General features: G+C 41.6%; 3 protein-coding genes across 17 annotated transcripts in view; 1 reads left to right on the top strand and 2 right to left on the bottom strand.

Annotated features, from left to right (window-relative positions):
- Nucleotides 1–12,634, top strand: part of LOC121886436 (calcium/calmodulin-dependent protein kinase type II subunit gamma) — a 40,748-nt gene extending 28,114 nt beyond the window's left edge. For 2 of the 13 annotated variants that reach the window (XM_042396397.1, XM_042396395.1), the window contains 9 exons: nucleotides 436–519; nucleotides 1,904–1,948; nucleotides 2,076–2,130; nucleotides 2,342–2,422; nucleotides 5,086–5,226; nucleotides 6,925–7,000; nucleotides 7,196–7,290; nucleotides 8,189–8,425; nucleotides 9,868–12,634. In XM_042396397.1, the coding sequence (XP_042252331.1) occupies nucleotides 436–519; nucleotides 1,904–1,948; nucleotides 2,076–2,130; nucleotides 2,342–2,422; nucleotides 5,086–5,226; nucleotides 6,925–7,000; nucleotides 7,196–7,290; nucleotides 8,189–8,421 (810 nt within the window). In that variant the 3' untranslated portion in view covers nucleotides 8,422–8,425; nucleotides 9,868–12,634. The remainder of the gene's footprint in view (nucleotides 1–435; nucleotides 520–1,903; nucleotides 1,949–2,075; nucleotides 2,131–2,341; nucleotides 2,423–5,085; nucleotides 5,227–6,924; nucleotides 7,001–7,195; nucleotides 7,291–8,188; nucleotides 8,426–9,867) is intronic. The other 11 variants (XM_042396403.1, XM_042396401.1, XM_042396402.1 and 8 more) reach the window with 7 other exon arrangements.
- Nucleotides 12,635–15,558: 2,924 nt separating this feature from the next.
- On the bottom strand, nucleotides 15,559–17,943 carry LOC121887353 (E3 ubiquitin-protein ligase TRIM39-like). The gene is given in 4 exon segments (XM_042398090.1): nucleotides 15,559–16,088; nucleotides 16,091–16,458; nucleotides 16,880–17,078; nucleotides 17,243–17,943. Coding segments are annotated over 4 exon segments (999 nt in total). The 5' UTR covers nucleotides 17,424–17,943; the 3' UTR covers nucleotides 15,559–15,837.
- A 653-nt stretch (nucleotides 17,944–18,596) lies between these two features.
- Nucleotides 18,597–21,458, bottom strand: part of LOC121887055 (neurotrypsin-like) — a 31,799-nt gene continuing 28,937 nt past the window's right edge. For all 3 annotated transcript variants that reach the window (XM_042397594.1, XM_042397597.1, XM_042397596.1), the window contains one exon: nucleotides 18,597–21,265. In XM_042397594.1, coding sequence (XP_042253528.1) covers nucleotides 20,670–21,265 — 596 coding nt within the window. In that variant the 3' untranslated portion in view covers nucleotides 18,597–20,669. The remainder of the gene's footprint in view (nucleotides 21,266–21,458) is intronic.

Raw genomic sequence — 21,458 nt, 5'->3', positions numbered from 1 at the left:
CAGTCCTTTCTTTCTTCCTCTCACTGTTGGTTTTGTTCTTTTTCACCTTTTTGAGTCAGGCTCAGTCAGAGGTTCGCTGCTCTCTTTTCCGAGCAGTCTCTGCTGCTATTAAGCATCCCTTTCCCTCTCTCCTCCTGCCTCCTGCCTCCCTCTCTTTCTCCTCTGCCCCAGGGGTCTCTCTGTGCAGTTAAGTGGCGGAGGCATAGAGAGTTAGTGAGGCAGTAAAAAGGATGATCTAGAGGCCATTCTGTGGCACTCACCCTCTCATTTGCCCTGTTAGCTCTCAACAGCCTGGGAGCCTCAACCAATATTAGCCCCATTCCCTGAAAGGCGTATAATTCTAATGCATCTGTGTGAGTATGTGTGTGCGCGTGTATGTGTGTGTGTGTGCGGTACCGTATGTGTTCACTCTGAGTGTCTGCGTTCTCGTCCCAGCCTTCTACCAACAACAGTAAGAACAGTATAGTGAGCGCCATCAATGCCCTGAAAGACACCAACATGGCAACCAACGCCCAGATGGTACAGTAGGCCGCCGCAGTGTCGGTTACCGCCTCTTAACCGCCCCCAGTAGTTGCATAGTAGTCCGTTGTGCCTCATCCTCCATCGTCATAGTTTTTGCTTGTTATCCTTCATCCACCATCCAGGAGATGTTGCATCATAACATTCCCTGTCCCAGCAATCCTCCATTTTTACCCCCCCCCCCCCCCAAGGTGCACATGTGGTCCTCAATTCTAAATCTAGCATATGAGACACTAAAATATTAACAATGGTCATCCTTAACATTGACTCTCAGGATGCACATGTGCACCTTGTTTAGATTTCTAAGGAGCATGAACTTATCTTCAGGATTATATGCCTCTAAAGTGGCAGCACAGAGAACTATAGAGTCCTGGTTCAGCTACCTAGAATTTATTCCTATCATATAATGACCTCTGTACATAATCATCCCCTCCCATGCTTAATCAGCTATCCTTTTAACCTTCTCTCTAAAGTAAACACCGCCTTGCAAGCCATCTGTCCTAACATCTTACTTTGTCATCCAAATTTTTTTAGCTCATACAACCATCTCTCTCACTCTAACCTGTTTTTATCTCGCCATCATTAACATCTTTTACCAAACTTGACTGTCGTGTTCTCATCCAGTAGTGGCATGTTGTGATTTTTAACACGCTTTAATAGCACGCATTACATATTTCATCTCGTAGTGGTTTGGTTACATAATGCACAGTCTGGTCTGATAAGGAAGTGCTTCTCAACTGTTGGTGTGAGACCCCGACGTAGGCCATGGGATAGGGTCAGGCGATTATGTATTAATCTTAAAAAAAATTTTCCAATAGATTTTCAAACATGCGAAATCACACTTAAAATATACATCAGATAATAGTTTGTTAAAAAAAAAACTTCAGTAAGAAATTTTAGATTTTAATTAGTTTTCTCAGAATTGTATCAATCTAGCCAGCAGGGTTTTGTAAACAGAGAACACATTGTGATCATATCATCACGATATGATTCCAGTGAAAAGTGAGTTGATCAACAGATAAACAACAGGAAACAATTTGATAATAGATTAAGTCATATTTTAAGCAACATATGTGCTTCTCAAATGTGTTTGGACTGTTTGTCGGACAAAATTTTATAAAAAAAAAAAAAATTGTGATAAGCATTTTTCATATTTTTCATTGACCAAACAATAAAGCCATTAATCAAGACAATAAATTGCAGATGAATCGATAATTAAAACAATCATCTCATCACAAGAGAAACTAACCACTAGTAAGGAGATGTTGTGTTGGGTCATGAACCCATGGCTGTGGTAAGATGTGGGGCTCAATGGAAAACCAGTTGAGAGGCACTGGTCCAGGATTATGACGTGTCAGACTGACTGTTGTGTTCTGCGTCACAGGAATCTCAGAGCACAGTGGTGCACAACCCTCCCGATGGAGTCAAGGTGAGATGCGTGTTTTGTCTGTCTGAAAGCCGGAGTTATTACGCAGCTCCTTCAGTCTCGGTCCTCTCAGACTAGACGCCGGCTTTGTTAATTTCAGTATCTTTCTCTTCATCCCTCTGCTCTCCAGGGATCAACGGAGAGCAACGCCACCAATGACGAGGAGGAAATGAAAGGTAGGAAAGGTACTCAAGTGTTTTACTCCCTTTTTCCTGTTCTTATCCGCTCTCTCTTTCTCTGTCTCCCATCTAGTGAAGTGTGTGTATTTGACTGTAGTGACTGGCAGGTGTGCCGAGATATTACACGTGTCTGTCACGCTCTTGACCGTTTGCCTGTGGTGTGTGTGTATGTATGTGTTTATCGTGTGTCTGGCTGCGTTTTGTGTGTGTGTTCTAGCGGACAGTTCAGCGCTGAGTCAGAGCAGCGCCACAGAGGAGATGCCCCCACTTCTGCCCTCACCTCAAAGTTCACCTGCCAGTAAGTTTATCCATGGCAACCAGAAGCTATACGGTCGCCCCTGGCAAGGACCTAACACCCCCACCCAACCACCCACCCACCCCCACTCCCACCCTGGCTTTTTGTAGTCACTGCCAATGATGTCTTACATCTTTAAGCTCCCTCACTCTGATCCACCAAGCTTTTTTTGAGGGTTCCCACTGGTTTTGGAATTTGTGGCACATTATTGACTTTTTGTTTGTTGAATATTCAGGGAAAATCAGAAATTAAGTTCTTCAGGAAAGTCAGGGAACATCATAGAATTTGATATTAGTATCGATTTGATTTATTTGAAGTATAATTTCAGTCAATAATTATTTTGGTCTTATTTTCTTAGTTCTGGCCATCACTCCTTTTTGGTAAGAATAACTCACCAAGTTAATTTCTGAAATGTGAAATGCAGCAGCGTTGCTAGAAAGAAGTCAGACGGGACAAGAAACACGAACAATCAGACGATCATACAGGCTAAACAAACCACCAGGTTAGAGAACAAAGACTGACAGTAAAATGATCACCCAAATATCTGTAACAAACATTCATCACAGTTTTCACAGATCGACTTTTTGTCACGTTTATTTTACAGGTACCTTAATTTTATACAAATTTTCCTGATAAATTACTGGTTTCCAGTAATTTGCAGGTATGTAACGGTTAATTCTTAGGACATTTTACAGAGAGGGGGTTGGTGCAAATTGGTAAAATTATAAGAAAAATGGAAAAACTGTTGGTTTATGACATAACCCTTTTATAGAAAGAATGAATAGTTACATACAGTAGCAGCCACCTTTTTATGAAAATTGAGAAAAAAATTCCTGGAAAGTTGTAGGAAACTAAAGGACCTGTAAAATAAACTGTTCCCCAAATTTTACCCACCGTAGATACTCTAGTTGTGTGTTCCTGTGTCATAACTATAAAACGGTTGGATAATCTGGCTAAACTGTTTATATAAGACATGCACTAATCTGACTTCTTCTTACCCAGCACCTCAACTGAGAGGTTCTGCTGATACAGATTTCCAGTCTGATACCACTGCAAATTGCAAATTTTAAATCTATACACTTCACTGTATGGATCTCAGTATTGGGGGAAACAATTTCATGACAACTGGGAAATAACTATATTTAAAGTGTTTCTGTCACATCCAGCCAACAGCAGATCCACTTTGTAAGGTCAGCATCAGCCCTGAACCGATCCAGCGGATCAATGAATAATTAGTTTAGATCCTGTTTGATCTTCTGACAGCTTGTGTTTCTTGCTCTGCTGGACTTTTAGCACCGTTACAATGATCCCAGATCTCAGCAATTACTGTGAGAACAATACAGTATCATTATAACCGATTGGCTTAAACTACAAAAATAAGACCTGAGTTATGATAAGCCAGAATTACCCTTTAACAGGGATGCATTATTAGAAAGCATTTAACAACTTCTCTTACACACTGACTGCAGACCGTCATTTCCTGTTGTGTATATCTATACCACAGTACATCGTGTGCTTGTTTCTCAAGAGCAAGACAAGATTTTGACTGCTTCACCAGCTGAAATTCACTCAGAACAAACTTTTTAAAAAATAAAAAAAAAACCAGCAAGGACTAATTTTTTTTTTTAGGCCACAGAAGCAGTCTGTGACCTAATTATGGAAAGTCATGAAAAAGTCGTGGAATTTTTCATCAGGGCCACTGTGGGAACCCTGAAATGTGTGTGCGTGCGTGCGTGTGTGTGTTCTTGGATATCACTGCATCTATCCCCTTGTCCTCCTAATGTGACAGCTCCAGCTGGAGGAAGCCTTGCTTACCTTGCAGCTGTGTGTCCTAAACTGGCCTCCCAGTCCGACAGACCCTGCCCTGTCTGACTTTACTGGATCCATGCAGCACCATACAGCATCATGTTTCTCTTTGTCCTCGACATTTTTCTCCTCCGTTCTCTTTATCCTCCATCGTTGTTATTTCATCTCCTCTGTAATCTATTATCCATTTCTCTCTAATACACCGTTCTTCTCATCTCCTAAGAAATCTCCCCTCCTCTATAATCTCTCCTCTCGTCTCTTGACCTCTCGTCCTTGTCCTTCTCCTCCTGTTAGACACACCTGCACTAGTCTAAAACTCTCCACCTCTCTCTCTCCTCTCTCTCTACTCCTTTCCTGTGTCCTTTTTTTTGTTCCTTTCCTTCCTAAACATGCTAAGTTTCCCCCCACAGGCATAACATGAGCTAATAACAAACAGTGGCTTTGATCCTCTTTGCTGGGTGCTGCAGTTCATCAGAGGATGCTTTGTGAATGTATATGAGCATTAAGAGTAGAGTAGATGTGAGCAGAGCAGGCAGTTAAGTGACTTCCACATCACACAGCATCACGATCAGAGCCGCACTGATCTTGCTTCCAGCTGCCATCCTGTCCTCATGTCACCCATCTGCATGTCTGTCATAAAGCCACACTAACTCTGAGTGTTGTTTATTTCTAATTACACTGCGTACTAACCCACATCAGATTTGTCGTGTTCAGTTTTTTTTTGTTTTTTTTTTAAACTGCATGACGTGTGCGGATGATCACATGTACATTTCTGTCATCTTGTCTGTTGTCCATCCACACGTTTATGTGTGTGTATGTGTGTGTGTTTTTGTATGTTGACCATCCGTTATGTGTTTCAGTTCCACCGCATGACGTAAAGCGCATGGCATGGAACAGCACAGGCAACAGCTCCTGCCCCGACTCTGAGCTCTCACAGTCCTCCATGCCTGCCGCTCCACTAGGGAGCAACACTGTCGCTGCTAAAAGCAACACTAAGCAGAGTAAGAACACATCTGCACTAACTGACCTCAGCTTTCCCCCTGCTGTCTACTCACTAGCCGTTGCACACTAAAACCTCGCATCTCTCAAATGGCAGTTTTCCCAGGAATGAGGGAAAACAGGCCGTAAATGATGTCATGACATCATAAGTCATTTAGTCAGGTGTTAAGAGTCTCATTTGAGACACTTTATTTTTTCTTGTTCACTTTAAGTTTCAAGAAGAGCTGCAAAGATTAATCCATTAGTCAGTCGGCGGAAAATGAAACAGCAACTATTTTGACAATCAATTCATCAGTTTAGTCTTTTTTTTTTTTTAAGCAAAAATGCCAGAAATTTGCCAGTGTCACTTTCTCAAATGAGATGATTTAACATTTGTCTTTGTCAAACAAGACAGTTAACAAACAGTCTTTGGGTTTTAGACTGTTAATCAGACAAAACAAGACGTCAGAAATGATATAACGGCCATTTTTCACTATTTTTTTGACATTCTGCAGACCAAAAGATTAATCAAGAGAATAATCGTGAGCTGCACCCTTGTTTCAAGACTTAAAAGCATCTTGAAATGAGACTGATCACCCCGCATGCATCACAAACCAATTACGGGTGGCTGGAATGTTTCTACAATAAGATTTCAGGGCTAATCACTTGATCAAGTGACTTGTTAAAGGATAACGCCCATGTCTTATTGTCAACAAATCAAATTTAGCAACTACTACTCAAACAGGAGTAAACAGTGCATTTGTTAGGGACTATTTTCAGCCGTGGATTAAAACACACTTGATACTGAAGGAAATATGGGGTTGATTAAAAATAAACCGCATAATGAAGGAGAATGTCAAACAGTGTGGCTTAATTATGTGTTTTAATAGTTTTTAGACAACAGTGGAGTGTTATAGTGAGCTACAGTATATCTAGATTTGGATGCACATGTGATGGATGTTAGTAGGATAAATTGATGAATGTTTTAGTCTTTTCATGGGATTTATTGACAACAAGTACAGTCTAAAATATCACTAGACGGTAAACCTGGTCAGAAGAAGGCATCAATACAATACAAGTTTATATCAAGCCATTTAGTTGCAAAATAAAGCTTATGGTTGAGCTTGAAACTGAACTTTTTTTTGGAGCTTTCAGTCACATCTTGCTGTCTTCCACAGTTGGCTCAGTGAACAAACCTGTCAGACTTTGATGAGTTTACTCAGTTGTCATGGAGATAGGTCAGTTGACATTACCAGACCAACATACTTTGGTCACCTGATGGTGATTATTACAGGAAGATGCTGTTGAAAGCCTCAGAAGAAGCTACTAAGTGGACCTTGAGTTCATTTTAGTCAAACTGAGCTGATGGTGTTTACAAGCATAAGTTATCGTGTTGTTTTGGTGACAGCGTGTGCTCGTGCAGTAGAGAGGAGTCAGTTTTTGTGTCGTACAGAAGGTGACGAGCAAAGCGTCAGACAGCGATGAGGCCGAGCCGCAGCCAGGAAGCTGCTTCGGGCCGAGTGTTGAGGTTAAAGACGAGTGTTTCTCTGTAGCCACAGACGCACAGAGAGCCTGAAGGCAGGCAGGAGCCGAAGCGATGAGAGAAAATGTCATCAAGAGAAATCCCCACATAGTTAATTGTTTCTCACCTTCTAACCGACTTCTCGTTCTGCTCATCATTTACCATCTGTTTGTCTCTTTGTCTCTCGTTCTTTCTGTAGCTCGTAAACAGGAGATCATCAAGATAACAGAGCAACTGATTGAAGCAATCAACAACGGAGATTTCGATGCCTACACGTGAGTATGACTGCATGTGTGTGATGAAAGCAGCAGAGTTCTTTTGTTTTTTGCATGAAGTGAAATAGCAGAACAGAATTTATTTGAGTTGTCTTTACTTTTGCTCCAAGACTCTGTTTCTCTGCTCTAATGTCTTTTCTCTCACTCTTACTCCTTTTCCTCTTTCTGCTTTTCTTTCTTGTTGCTCTTTCTCAGGAGGATTTGTGATCCTGGACTCACCTCTTTTGAACCAGAGGCCCTGGGGAACCTGGTGGAGGGAATGGACTTTCACAAGTTCTACTTTGAAAACTGTGAGTCTCCACCTGGTACATTTATTTCAATCCGCTCAGAATACAGAATGAGGATCACCAGAAACTGTACATTTATGATTTTTCTTTTTGGCTGACATCATTCCTGACAGCATCTGAATGTCTCAACGTGGTTACGGTTCACTACTAGCTATCGTTCTTAACTATTCTCAGCATAAAGCAGGAAATCTTCACATTTGAAAGGCTGAAACCAGCAGTTTCTTTTGGATTTTTTCCTTGATTAATAACAAATGGTTGATTGATTATCAGAATTGTTGCAGAAGAATTTTCTGTCGATCAAGTAATCAATGAATCAAGTGTTTCAGCTCTACTTCTAGTTGTTGTTGTTCTACTTTTTCCACCTTTTTCTGTTTTTCTTCAGTAATTTGAGTGTTTTGAATTTTAGTATTTGAACAGAACTGCAACAATCAGTCGATTAATCGATTTGTTGATTGAAAGAAAATTAATCTGCAGCTATTTGAATAATTGATGAATCATTTCAGTCATTTTTCAAGCAAAAATGCAAAATGTTCTTTGATGCCAGTGTCTCAAATGTGATGATTTACTGTTTTATTTGGTCATATTTGACAGTTAATTGAATATCTTAAGGTTTTGGACCGTTTGTAAGACAAAATAAGCAGATTGAAGACGTCATCGTGGGTTCTGAAAAATTCTGAATGCCTTTTTTTCCGCAAAAATAGTCAGCAGATCATCAATAATGAAAATAATCTTTAGTGGCACCTATACTGCAGCCTTCAGAGTCACACAAAGATTGTAGTTGTAGCTTCATGTTTCTCTCATATGGCTTGAACAGCCACTAGATGTGAACTAAACAAAACGCCTCTTTCTGGTATTTAAAGATGACTGTGAACACATCGTTTCTCTTTCTTCATCCCTCCAGTGCTGAGTAAGAACAGCAAGCCAGTGCACACCACCCTGCTCAACCCACACGTGCACCTGATCGGCGAGGATGCGGCGTGCATCGCCTACATCCGACTCACACAGTTTGTGGACTCCACGGGCCGCCCTCGTTCCAGCCAGTCAGAGGAGACCAGGGTGTGGCATCGTCGCGATGGAAAGTGGCTCAATGTTCACTTCCACTGCTCAGGAGCTCCTGCTGCACCACTACAGTGATCAGGTATTCAGCGCACACACACACACACACACACACACACACACACACACACACACACACACACACACAGATATAGTTTCACACAAGTGGAACAAAACACGTTTCAGACTCAGGACACTGGGAGGAATGTGCTGAAGAGCAACACAGTGACTGCACCAATTTTCATCTGCATTGTCCAGTTTTCTACAAGTAAAAACTTCCTGCCATCAGATTAATTTGGAACAAACTTTAATCTCATAATGTGAAGTAACACAAGTGAAATTTTAGTGGATTTTGACAACCTAATCTACTGGAACTACACCGACCTGTAACATCATCTGGAGTACAATTTGTTTAAAAGCTGCAATCACATAAATATGAAGTATATCCACTACATCTTCTATGACGAGTTTGACTTAAACATTTACATTTTGTGTTAAGAAAACCAATCATATAGATCAATACAGGCCTGTTTTAATCCCTTGTTTAGAAATATTACTGCTGTAATCAAACCTTTTTAACAGCGTCAGAAAGCATCAATAACAGATTAAGTTGTTGTCTAGTGTGAGTCCCTGCACTGAAAGTCCAATCAATACTGCTGTTTAATTTTTGACAGCGGTGACTCTTGATTTTCTCTCTTGTTTTTATTTGATTCCGATTCTGGTTTATTACGACTCAATTACGTCATTTTTGCCGTTGTTTCTATCGGTAATAATAACATTTAACTCACCACGTGAACCGCTGAGATCATGACGACATTTCAGTCAAGATGGAGCTCAAAACACAAGTGGTAAGATGATCAATCCAGTAAACAGTTTAGTCAAATGATCTAAACAGAACAAATGAATTAAACACTCCCGTAGCGGTGGTAATAATCCATGTTTGGACAGGAAAACTGTTACTGCAAACACTGAAGGTTAAAGTTTAACCAGCAGATCTGTCATCTTAGTACTGTGGACAATATTTACAACAGACACACTATTAGTCATTTTACAGTTTGGCTTACATGGTGGTTTCATGTCTTAGTCGATGATTGATTAATCGTTTCAGTCATTTTTCAAGCAAAAATTACACAAATTCTCTGCTTCCAGCTTCTCAAATGTAATTATTTGCTGTTTCTAACACTAAATTTAATATCTTTTTGGTTTTTGGCTGTTTTTGACTGCAAATTGGCCTCTGAGAAATTGTGAATGCCATTTTTTAACATTTCTCTTGACTAAATCATTAATCGATGAATCAAGAAAATAACCAGCAGATTAATCGACAATGAAAATAATGGTTAGTTGCAGCCCTGATATCACTCCATTCCCAGATCTCTCAATGAACTTGGTGAGTACAAAGTTATTGTTAGCGATAGAAGTTAAAGTTGGAATTATCCTTTTTAAAAGCACTGGGTTAATTTCAGCCCACTGGTGAACTGCCAAAAAAACTAATATGTCCGTCCTCTTCTCCCCCCCCCCCCCCAGTGGTCCTGAGCCTCCAGTCTACTGGAGTGTGTGTTTTGGGGGGCAGTTTTTTTCAGCGAGCGTGTTTAAGAGGCACGTCCTCTGCGTGGATTGGCTAGTGCCAGGAGCCCGGACGGGCGAGATCGCATCCCTCTCCACGTTACCAACCAATCCTGTCCCTCCTTTGACCTGCTGGGGGCCGGCTGAACACAAGACACCGCCCCCATGGGATGATGCATGCATCTGGCGCCTGATTGGAGGGCGCGTCTTTGCCCTCTATCCCTCCCCTGGCAGCCATCTTTTTTCTGCCCGCGCAAGATGAGACGTCCTGGGGGAGGAGAGGATTTACAGTTGAACTTGTGACAGTTTATGAGTATGAGTTATGAATATACTGTGTAAATTATGACTAGATGTACCAGAAACCACCAAAACCCAACCAAGCATTTATATTCACTATCTAATAAGGGAGGAACAGAGAGGAGTGTGAAGTTAGCAGCTGAGATTTTGGACACATTTTGGCATTCTAGGGATTACCGGGTAGAAAGTGTTGTGCTTGTTACCCGGACGTTGATGTAAAAGATGTAGGGAGATTTTTCCCAATCAGCGTTCTAGAGGGGGAAAAAAAAAAAAAAAAAAAATCAAGTGGGCTCAGTCAGAGAACTTGATGACGAGAGAAACCTGATATCAAAAACATGAAGCACCAAAGTGTAGAACTTTAGGCTTTTTATGTGTTTATGTGTTTTTGTTTGTGTGCTTGTTTTCCAAGAGAATGGAAAATGGTGTTGTTTGGGGTGGGTGGGGAGGGGAGGGGAGGGGAGGGGGGGCCTGATTTGAAGTTATGCGTTTTTGTTGTGTTTTTAGCGTCCTGTTCCGTTTGCGTTCCTGTGAATAACCGGAGCCTCTTTTTTTTTTTGGTCTTTTTTTTTTTTTTTTTTTTTTTTTTTTTTTTTGTCGTCTGACTGATCCTATATTTGAGGCTCCTTTTTAAAGCAGCTGAGTTTTTAAAAAGAGGGATTTTATTGTGCAAGTTTAAAGCTATCTGCGCGTGTAACATGTTCTGTTTGTGTCTGTATGCAGTGGAGGGAGTGAGCGAGCCGGGAAAAGGCGTCTGCGTTTTGCATGTTTGCCTGCCGCCTCTCCCTCATTTGTCCTTCCCCTCCTCCCGTCCCCTTTTTCTCTCTTTAACCATTCCCTTTTAAAAACCTACCTTCCCCTCTCCTTTTCTCTGCTTTCTGCAAGGGTCTGGTTTGTTTATAATCACTGTGTAAATACAGTGTATGTATAGATATATGTAGAAAAGTGTATTATATGTACATGTATCTAAGAGACACTCATCCTGTGCACCTGGGCATGGGAACTATCTCATGACCTCTGTGACCCCGATCTAATTTAGGAGCAACCTTTTCCAACACCTATCTCGATTTGCCTCCTTAAAATACTTCCTTAAAAATATTGGTAGCTCTTGACCTCAAGAATATAAAACACGTGAATACACACTTGTGTCGGCTACCAGCTCTAGTCCCATGGCCGTAAGACTGTTTTTGGAGACGGGGAATAAAAAGAAATAACAGGTTGAAAATAGTTTGACCCCCCTCCCCTCCCCTCTGCCCAACAACTTTTTAAATATGAAGACCTCCATCATAGTGTCCTTAAAAATCCTGATCCCACAATGCTGTGAGCCGTCTCTTCATATCATATGCACACACACACACACACACACACACACACACGCCTGGTGGTGTGTTTAGGCTTTGTAACATATCTGCACCACTGCTGTGTGACCACGGCACCACCCTCGCTGTGCTGCTTAATTGTCTCCATCCATCCGCGACAGTCGTATCTTAAACCCCCCCCAGATATCTCTCCCCCCCCCCCCCCCTCCGTGTTCCCCACGAGTCCTTGCTCTTGAGATGTTTATTTGTACCTCTCTCTGTTGTTTCTCTGTTCCCGTGTTACTGGTTTAAGTTTTAATTTGTTGTCGTCGCTGTTGCTGTTAACTTGTCGTTTGGTAATATGCCGATCTGCCAAGCTGGAGTTCTGCACTCTCCCTCGCAACACAGAGAAGATTAAAAAAAAAAAAGAATTTTAAAAAAAAAAGGGAAAAGAGGGAGGAAGTAAAGACAACACAAAATTACAGATTGAATGATCATGGATTGATCAGGACTAAATTATTTATAAATGTAATCTACCCTTGGTGGTTTTAAATCGTGCCTGCTCAGTTGAGAGGAGTTTCGAAAGCCAGAGAGAGAGAGAGAGAATGATTTGGTGTGGGTGTGCAGGTTTCTGTGACCTACACTGTCGAACCAGAGCGGGAGACCTAGTTATATGCATGTTTCAGTTACGCATTTCTACCATGTACCTACCTGAATAAGGATGGAGCTAGTGTTAATATATGATATTTGCATCTTTTGAAATAAAAATTTCCTCCATCCAGAATGTTGAATAGGTGACATGACAAAATATTTTAAAAAACTGCAAAATTTAAAAATAATAAAAAAAAAAAAAATTAAAAAAAAAAAGGATTCAGGAGCCGTAGCTTGGTATGAGGCCCTCGATGTTACCGTTTTTTCCCTGCGTTGTAATGATATAATATTGGGCTGCGCTTTCTCCCCCAGCCTTCACATGGATGCTGGAGTTTTTTTGCATGATCATGATGTACAATGAAATACAACCATGAATTGACGACTATCAAGTGTTTGTCTGAGTGTTAGTTGGTCTTCATCATAGCTTTGTTATTCTTCAAACTTGGATCTTGAAAGTATTTAATAAAAATACTATTTCAGCACTGGTTTGCCTCTCTTGACTCGTTTATTTCTTAATGTTTGTTGCCATCTCTCCCATGTTCGACTTAGTTTTTTTTGTCCCTTCTCCAATGAATATCTTATTGGAAAGGCATCTACTCCCTGGAAATGCGCTCCATCCATTCCTGGACCTAACAACCTGCCAAAACAGTTTTGTGTTTACCCCGGGTGCTTTTTAATACCACAGTTTCTGGACTGATGATCTTTAACACTTGTCTTGTGCTGCATACCTGCTGTCTGGAAAAAATGTATCCCTGAAATGAAATATTAGCGATACATAGCAAACCTGTTTTTGGCCTTATCACTCTGCTTTTTCAGATTTTGAGACTCTTTTTCATCATCATCAGCAGCAGCAGCAGTCTCAACCGGAAATCACCAAATTTGGAGCTCATAGAGATGCAGCACATGTTACAGATTATATAACACTGCAAAATTGATTAGTCACGCTGAATATCTACCCATGTAGTCTCATGTCCAATTATAGGAAAAGGAAACTAGTGTGTCTCAGATGACATTTGACATGATGTTACTGGTTTTGATTTGAGCCGAGTGAAATAAACCGGCTCTGGATCTTTCCACAATTAAACCATAACATGTTTCTGTGGTCAGCTGGTTGCTCTGAACACCACCCGGCATCACAGCTGGCATAATATTTGCCCTCCATACTTGTCTGTCATCACGTAACAAATTCAGATTAAGCCCTAAATAACACTGCATAGCCTCCAGGCCATTAAAGGTATACTATGCAGGATTTTCCTAAAAAAAAAAGAAAATGTATAGGCTCATACAAAAGTAATCCTTCTCAATCATCACATATGACTCACTAGCAGTGTGTGGCAGTGTATTTATCTACAGAGACTCTTCTCTCTGCCTGTATTTCCTTATTATTTTGCTGTGTTCAAGACAGTTTGGGCAGTGGGTGTGTAGCCCCCAGCCAATAACAGCAAGCAGGGTGTGAGGTCGGGACTTGTAGCATAGCGACTAGATTACATCACTGTCTCTGTGTCTCCTCTGCTCCGCTCCGCTCTGCTCTCTGTCTGTGTGTCTGCTTGACCGAGGGCGGGGCTGAGCCGCACACACGCAGAGCAGAGAGGCCACAGTAGACATGAAGCTCTTCGTTCACACAAAATCTGGCAACGCAGCACCTCCAGTTGCGCCGAGGTGTTGGCGTGTTTATTTGTGCATTAGAATGTAACCGCCATGAAACAATCAGAAAATAATATTTTATTTATCTGATTCACTGCTTCGTTCTCACTACCACTCGTCATTCACTCTCTAGCTCGCTCGACCACTGCTGCTCTCTCTCTCTCTATTGCTGAGCCGGGGAGGAGGGGCCAACTTTGAATGCTGTTTACAAACAGCAACAAATCCTGCATAGTACACCTTTAACATACAGGATAAAACAATCACCACCGGCCACTCAACAGCTCGTGCATCGTCCCCGTCTCACTCACTCCGGCCTTTCCTCTGTCTTGCTTGCAGTGTTCCTATTTTAGCCGTATCGAGCACAGTGAAGTGTTGAGTAATGCAGCAGCCTTATTTAAAAACGATTTTGTGGTGTTATTTATGATGGTCCCAGTTATATTAAGGATCTGTCTGTGTGTGTGTCCCTGGGATGTAGGACAGCTCCCTCTGGTTCCTCTGCTTTCTGTGTGATTAATGAGGAGAGCTCAGCAGTTGGTTAACTTTGACACTTACTTTCTCAAAGACACGAAAAGGCAGAAACTCTTGAGGGAATGTGTCTTGTTAGCTTTCTCTGACCTTCGACTCTTCGTGTCAATGAAATGAGGAGAAAAGCTGACCCAGAACGACTGCTGAATGTAAATTACTTTTGACTTTGTTGAGATCTTAAAGGACAAGTACACAGAGCTAATCCAAATATTTGTTATGATATCACATAGCACAGGGTTATCAATAGCTCTTGCTCAATGTGGTCATTGAAAAGCATTAAAAATAGTCTTTGGGAAACGGAAACCTCACAATTAATTTTATCAAATCATCACAAATCATCATCATCATCACATCATCTATCAGCTTTTATTTATTTTTCCAGCCTTCTTTCCATCACAAATGTAACCATGTCGTCATGTGAACTTTCCTTTTCAGAAGATGATATTTACTGTTTTTTTTTTCAATGAGGTCTGGCTTCAAAAACAGTGAATCTATCTCTTATCTTTTATGAAGTCTGCAGACTTTCTCAATGTGGAGAGAACTCCAGTTTATGACAGCAACAATTTACAGCATTAGGACTTCTTACATGTTGATGATTGATGACTGAGGTCTTTGGTTTCATAAATACGTGGTTTATACAAAACTGGGTCTAATATAGTTCAGTACAGTGGTCTATGACATTTGGCAGACGTGCTATTTGAGCCTGAGAATCGCTGTCTGTAAAGGATTTTCATTAGAGTCGTGTAAGTGTCACAAAAGAGGCACAATAATAAACATAAACCAGTTGTTGTAGTGGATTATTTGTATTCCATAAAACGTGGATAATATGTGATGTCTTAGTTCAGCATTGAGATTGAAACTTAAATCTGTTCAACTTGACAGACGTCATCATCTCTTAAGTCTAAAGAAATTTAACAAGTTTCATTAATAAAAACACATTTGTCACAACTGAACATTCATCAACTCTCCTTTTTCTTACAGTGATATTGTGTAAGTGTTTTGAATCAGAAGTGAAAGAAAACCAACAAAGGATCTCAGTAAACATCACAGCAGAGCTACTGAAGCATGCAACATTTGAGAGTTTCCTCCGCAAGCAGTTAAATTGTTTTCAAAAAAAACTGAGGAACAGCTTCTGTATTTTCCTTATTGTCAACAAATCAACGAAAACATATTTTCTGTGTAACCAAAGCTGAATGTAGATTATTCCTCTGTGCCATAGAGTGCCATTGTTTTTACACTTATTAAAACACATAAATGTGCCCCGTTGTTGCACTCAAACCCTAACACACTGACCTGCTACTGTGAATACTCATTACAGTTTTTGAGCTGCGGCTGAAAATGGTTCCCAGCAAATGCACTATTTACTCCTGTTTGAGTAACGTTTGCTAAAACACTACAGTGCCCAGCAGTTGTTAGCATTTTGTAAAGACCACGCTATATATTTGTGACGTTTTGTTTTTTTTAACGTCTTCAGTGGGAACAAACGAACTAGAGGTCGTAGATGTATCCCTTTACAGTCCTAGTCCTCAAGATTTACAGGGATTATCACCAATGGAGCACTATCATCGATGCCGCAGTATAAGTATGGGTACAGTTTTTCAGTAAAGTTGTAGCCAATGAATGAGTAGATATGAGACTTGCCCTCGGTTTCATAAAAGGCGACCTTTCCCTCCTCGTAATCCACAAACACCCCGACCTTCCTCAGCTTCTGTGGGTAGAGGAGGACAGGGGGAGCAGTGTTGGCCTTATACATGTCTCCCAGCTCTATGTCCAGTATCCATGTTCAGTTGATATTGGATACAGTTTCTTCTGGTCTACAGACTCTCTAACGACTCCGATGGCCCATTTGTTCTTCCCTTCCTCTTGCACCTCAAAGTAAAATCTCCCCGAGGAGTATCCTTCCTTTGCTACGACCGACGAACCCAATAACCCTGTGAATCTTTTCTGGTTAAAAGGTCTCTTCTGCCACTTTCCTTCCCTCGCCTCCTTCCCATCATCGGAGATGGTGAGTGTGCCATGTCGGGGTCCAGAGTTACATCCACAGCGTAGTGCCGAATCCACTTCAACCTCTGATCGGGGAACTTCTCCATTTCTTTGTTGAACTTGCCTTCTAAGTCGGAAAGTTCTCCCCTCGCAGTCTCTTGGAGTTCAGAGATGACACTCTGCAAAGATTTCCTGTTATTCTGCTCATACTGGCTGCTCTGGATGATGAACTCTTGGTGATTATTCATGTGTGGAGGGTTGGACAGCGACGATGATCTCTGGAGGACACGGAGAGGGTCGTCTGTGTGTAAGAGCTGCTCCAGCTCTGTGCATCTGCGCTGTAGTGCACTAATGTCTTGCTCAAGAGCTTTAATGAAGCCCTCGGCCCTCCTCTCAATTGCTCTCTGCTTCTTTTAATCTCCCAAATGAGCTCTGATTGGCTCCTCTCAATCGAGGCGATGAGAGCGGTGAACACCTGTGCGCAATCAGATGTGTCCTTCTGGGTGTCCCTCTTTCTGAGCTCCACCAGGTATTTGACCTCTTGGACCCTCTGCAGCTTCTCTTGGATCATCTGTCACACTTCAAGCTCCGTCTCTCTGAGAAGGATCTTTATCTCGTCACACTCTGCCTCCAGTGGAACAATGTTGTGGGCGGTGTGGTCTTCACTGATGCAGAACTGGCAAACACACTCTTTGTCCGTCCTGCAGACATTGTGCTTCTTGCAGATCCTGTTGTCCAGTTTGACCTCAGGGTCGAGTAATGTGTGTCTCTTCAGGCCTCTGTGGTGAGGCCCGAGTTGGATTTCACAGAAAAATGTCAGACACTTAAAGCAGAACTTTGCGGCCTTCGGTTTCCTCAAAATGCAGATGTCGAAGGCCTCACCTCCATGCTCCGCAGCAGATTCATCAAAGACTTCTCGGATTGTCGTATTGGTTTTTAACTCCTCGTGAACGTCTCCTTGCAGAGTGGACACTGGCATTGGCCGCTGTTGTCCCAGTATCCGCTGATACAGGCCTTGCAGAAGTTGTGGCCGCATGCGATGGACACGGGCTCAGTGAAGACCTCCAGGCAGATCGAGCACTGAAACTGTTCTTCACACAAGAGACTGCTGCAGGAAGACATGCCTGCAACATTACGTAAACCACAAACATTACTTCCTGGAAAAATATGTCAGCATTTGTTTTTCATCTCTCCAACCGACCAATATGTGAGCTTGTGTTTTCTCTCCCCTCTAATACTCTGACACATTGAATAAGCCAGATTAATTTAGACTAACTGTATTTTGTCATTGGATTGCACACTCTGGGTTAAAGGTGCACATACAAACTTATTATCTGGCAACATAAAAAAGAAGCACATATTTACCAGCACGCACAGATGTCTTCAGTCTTTCTCACCTGAGGGTGTGATTACTTCCCATCCACGTGCTCCGCTAGCTTCAATTAAACAATGGTGCAGCAATTACCTCCATTCAGATGTCATGTTTCTCTTTAGTCCATCATCTTAACTCTGAATATCTTCCTTGTGTGACAGTCCTGCCACCCCTCACACTGCTATGCTGTAGATCCAGTTTTAGACAGATGTGAATTAACCCTTCGAAGGACGAGCTAACACCAACTGCTGTTGTCCCAATTTATAGAAACCTTTAGCAACTAAACCTACTTTCAACCAGATTCATTTATAACTAGTCAGCTATATCCCAAAAGCTGACTCATTTATGCTTATATCAAATCCCTTTTTTACGGTTTTCAATCAGTACTAGCCAATCCACTGCAACAAGGGTTTCCTCTGATCCCCCCTTTTTTTCAGAGGGGAACCCATCCAAACAAAAGAAAAGATTAACATGGCTCATGGGTGACTGAGAGCAGCAGCTTAGCAGATTTACTCTTTTTTTTTTTTTTTCTTGGAAGCAATTAAGGTTTTGTAAGCAATCTTTTATACATATAACTTACAAAAATCCATGTATTTGACAGCGAAAAAGGCTTTTAAGAGTCTTTCTATTTGATCAAATAAATACCCGACTCATATTATGATGAAAAACAGAAGGGATTCAGTGTTTTGCTCATTTCCTCCAACACATTTTTGTAAACACAGACATAAACATTGTCTCCATGCTGAATCCAGATTGTGCAAAAAGGGTATAAAAACTGAAATGAACTGCAGATTACCATTTAATTACCATTATTTGGCATGTTTGGACTTAAGGGAAAACACTGTTAATAAAAGCTTATTATTGACTACTTGGAAGTTGAATGAGCTTGTAGGAAAACAACAGAGAAGAGAAACAACACTGATGACTTGTTTTCACTAAGTATATGTTTAATACTCAACCATGATTTAGCACATTACACTGAGGAACAGCTGATGGGTTTAACACAGATAAAGTAGGCCTACACCTTAAACACTTTACGCTGCTCCCTCACTGTCCAGCCAGAGACACACAGTATTTACATGAACCTACAGGACCTGCATGGCAAAACATCAAGTCTCAGGGAGGAGTAGTGACAGGCTCGAGTTTATGTACAGGATTATAACAACAGGCATCGGACATGTCCATGTTGGAGAAACAGCAGTTGCAGGTTTACAAGATGCGTCACGACACAATGATTCACAGCACACCAAGCACAAGTCAAGTCCGAACACTTATAGCAACAGTATAAAAAGAACCGTCAGAGCCGCATTATCCAACTAGAGGCTCTGTGAAAATAGAGCAATGTCGCCATCTTCTGGTTAAAATCACACATCTGCTCAGAGAACAACAGAACAGACAACATTTAACTTCAACAGTTTGGCTATCTAATTCAGTCAAGAATGAAGCAGTACACATACTATCTAAACTCAGGAATAGTAGCTATCTATCCTTCTATCTGCCTACTCATCTATCTATCTAGAGCCAACTGCTGGATTCAGTACAAAAAGATATTTAATTAGGACCCGACAGTCAGCTTCAGATGGCTTTGAAAGGAGAGAACTGTCCTGTACAGTTTTTAAAGGACCATACCAGTGTTTTTGCAAGTTTTAGCTCCTTTACTACAGCGTATATATATACTTCATATAACGACTGATGTTGTTGTGTTTCAGATATTTAAATATTTTTTCTACGTTGCAGGCAGCCATCGTTCCTTTTGTTTTCTACTCGGAGTAGAAATCAATTAGCAGACTCCTTAAACCTGCTTGAGTTGCGTCACCCATCACAGCGGACATCACGTCCGCAAGATTTTTCCGTCCATTATTGTTGCGGGGTAATGCAGTTTAATTGATCTGAACACACTCAACAATAGTCAAACTTTGACAAAAATAAATGCTGATTTAACATCTATTGTGAGGAAATATGCTGCTCAACCTGTTCCAAGAGTCTAAGCTAATTGATTTCCATATTGCACAGAAACAAATGGAAACCAATTACTTCCTGGAAAGAAAGGAATACTTTTGAGAAGAGTACGACACTCATGACACAATGTTTAAGTGCAAACAAGCCAGCCTGTAACACAACAGCAAGTATACATCATTAGTAATAAATACCTAAAAAAAAATGTAAAAACACTGGTACGGCCCAAAGTTTAAGTAGCTTAGTCATGGGTCTAAATAAACAACAGCAATTTCACCAGTAAAGGTTGAGACGAGCCCTGTTTTGAAAAAGCAACATCACCCACATCTGAGTTTCTATCAAAACTTAACTTGGGATGAGCGTCACCTGATGCAGGATGTTTGAGGTTCTTCTACATTAATAATCTTAGAGGGACGGTAATGATATACAGTCAGCGTTTATACTGGATGTTCTGGTGGTTAGTTTGTTGATTTTTGTCACTTAACAGAAATCTTCTAACAGCTTGCACAGAAGGTGAATAGGTGAGTTAGGTGATTTTTTAGCATAGATTCTCGTGTGACCATAACCTCCAGATATTTTTTATGCTAACACTATTGTCCTTAAAATACATGCCATGCTGATTTTTTGATTTTCAGTATCAGTGAAAGGCCCTGATCAGCATGCTGATAAATCTGCAGGGCTCGAACCTAAACGACGCAGATCCTTCAGTCGTTGTTTCTGCTTCTTAACAGGCTGCAACTCACATGTAAGCACCACAAATCACCCACACACTCTGTCATCCTGGCAGCTCAGGAAGATCTGCCCACACTGCTGTACTCATCCGACGATTAGCAACCGCAAACACTTGGGATTCACAACACTAAGTTCAGATTTGAAATGAGCACAGAGAGACGGCCGTTTTGTACTGACTAAGTTAGGAGCGTCTTTCTTTTCTTTTGCTTTTAAAGTTTGCTTTCGTCTTCCTTTAACTCTCCCTCCTCCTCTTCCTCCTCCTCTGGCGGTCACATGGCACAGATGGTAAGCCAATGGCACGGCCTCAATCAGACCAGAATTTGCGTGTTTGTGTCAGCGTCCCCTACATGGTGGGTACGCGAACTCTTGGTGTGTGTGTTGACGTGTTGATTAGTGTGTGAATGATGAGTGTGTGTGTGTTTAATCTCGTTGATTTCCACATTCTTGTGTTGTTGTTGTTGTTGCTCGTGTGTGTGTTTGCCGTGCACGTGGAGGTTTTTATCCTTGCTCTCGCTGTGCGTGCGCTCCTCACGGGTGTGTGTTAGGTCATTGTCAACGTGCGTCAGATCTTCATTTGTCTTTGCTCGCTCCTCTCGATGCGCTCGTGCGTTGATGACCTCGTCGATCCAGCTCCTGAAGCGGCTCACCCTCGTGTAGAGCGCAGGAGAGGAGGGGTCAGAGCAGCCGTAACCCCCGGCAACAACCCCGGTAAGGACCCATCGACCTGCCTCACCGAGGCAGACCAGGCCGCCTCCAGAGTTGCCCTGACAACTGTCGCCATGGAGGAGGCTGGTGTCTGGAGGACTGCCGGCACACAGGGTGCCGTGGCTGGAGAAGCTGTCGCCATAGCGCTTCTTACATTGCCATGACGACATCAGAGGGACCCAGGATGCAAGAACTGAATCTAGGAGAGAGGGCAGACGAGATGATGAAAGAGGTGGAATTAGATGACTAGTCCATCAACAGGAAATTAATCAGCAATAATTTTGATAATCGATTACTCGTTTAATCAATTATCAAGCAAATATGTCAACATTTGCTGGTTCTAGCTTCTTAAAACAGATAATTGTTTGATTTTTTTTTATATATATATCACT

This window comes from Thunnus maccoyii, chromosome 20 (genome assembly GCF_910596095.1).
Source record: "Thunnus maccoyii chromosome 20, fThuMac1.1, whole genome shotgun sequence".
Lineage (NCBI taxonomy): Eukaryota > Metazoa > Chordata > Actinopteri > Scombriformes > Scombridae > Thunnus > Thunnus maccoyii.
The sequence above is the reverse complement of the archived record's forward strand: the minus strand, read 5'-3'. Positions and strand labels throughout refer to the sequence as shown.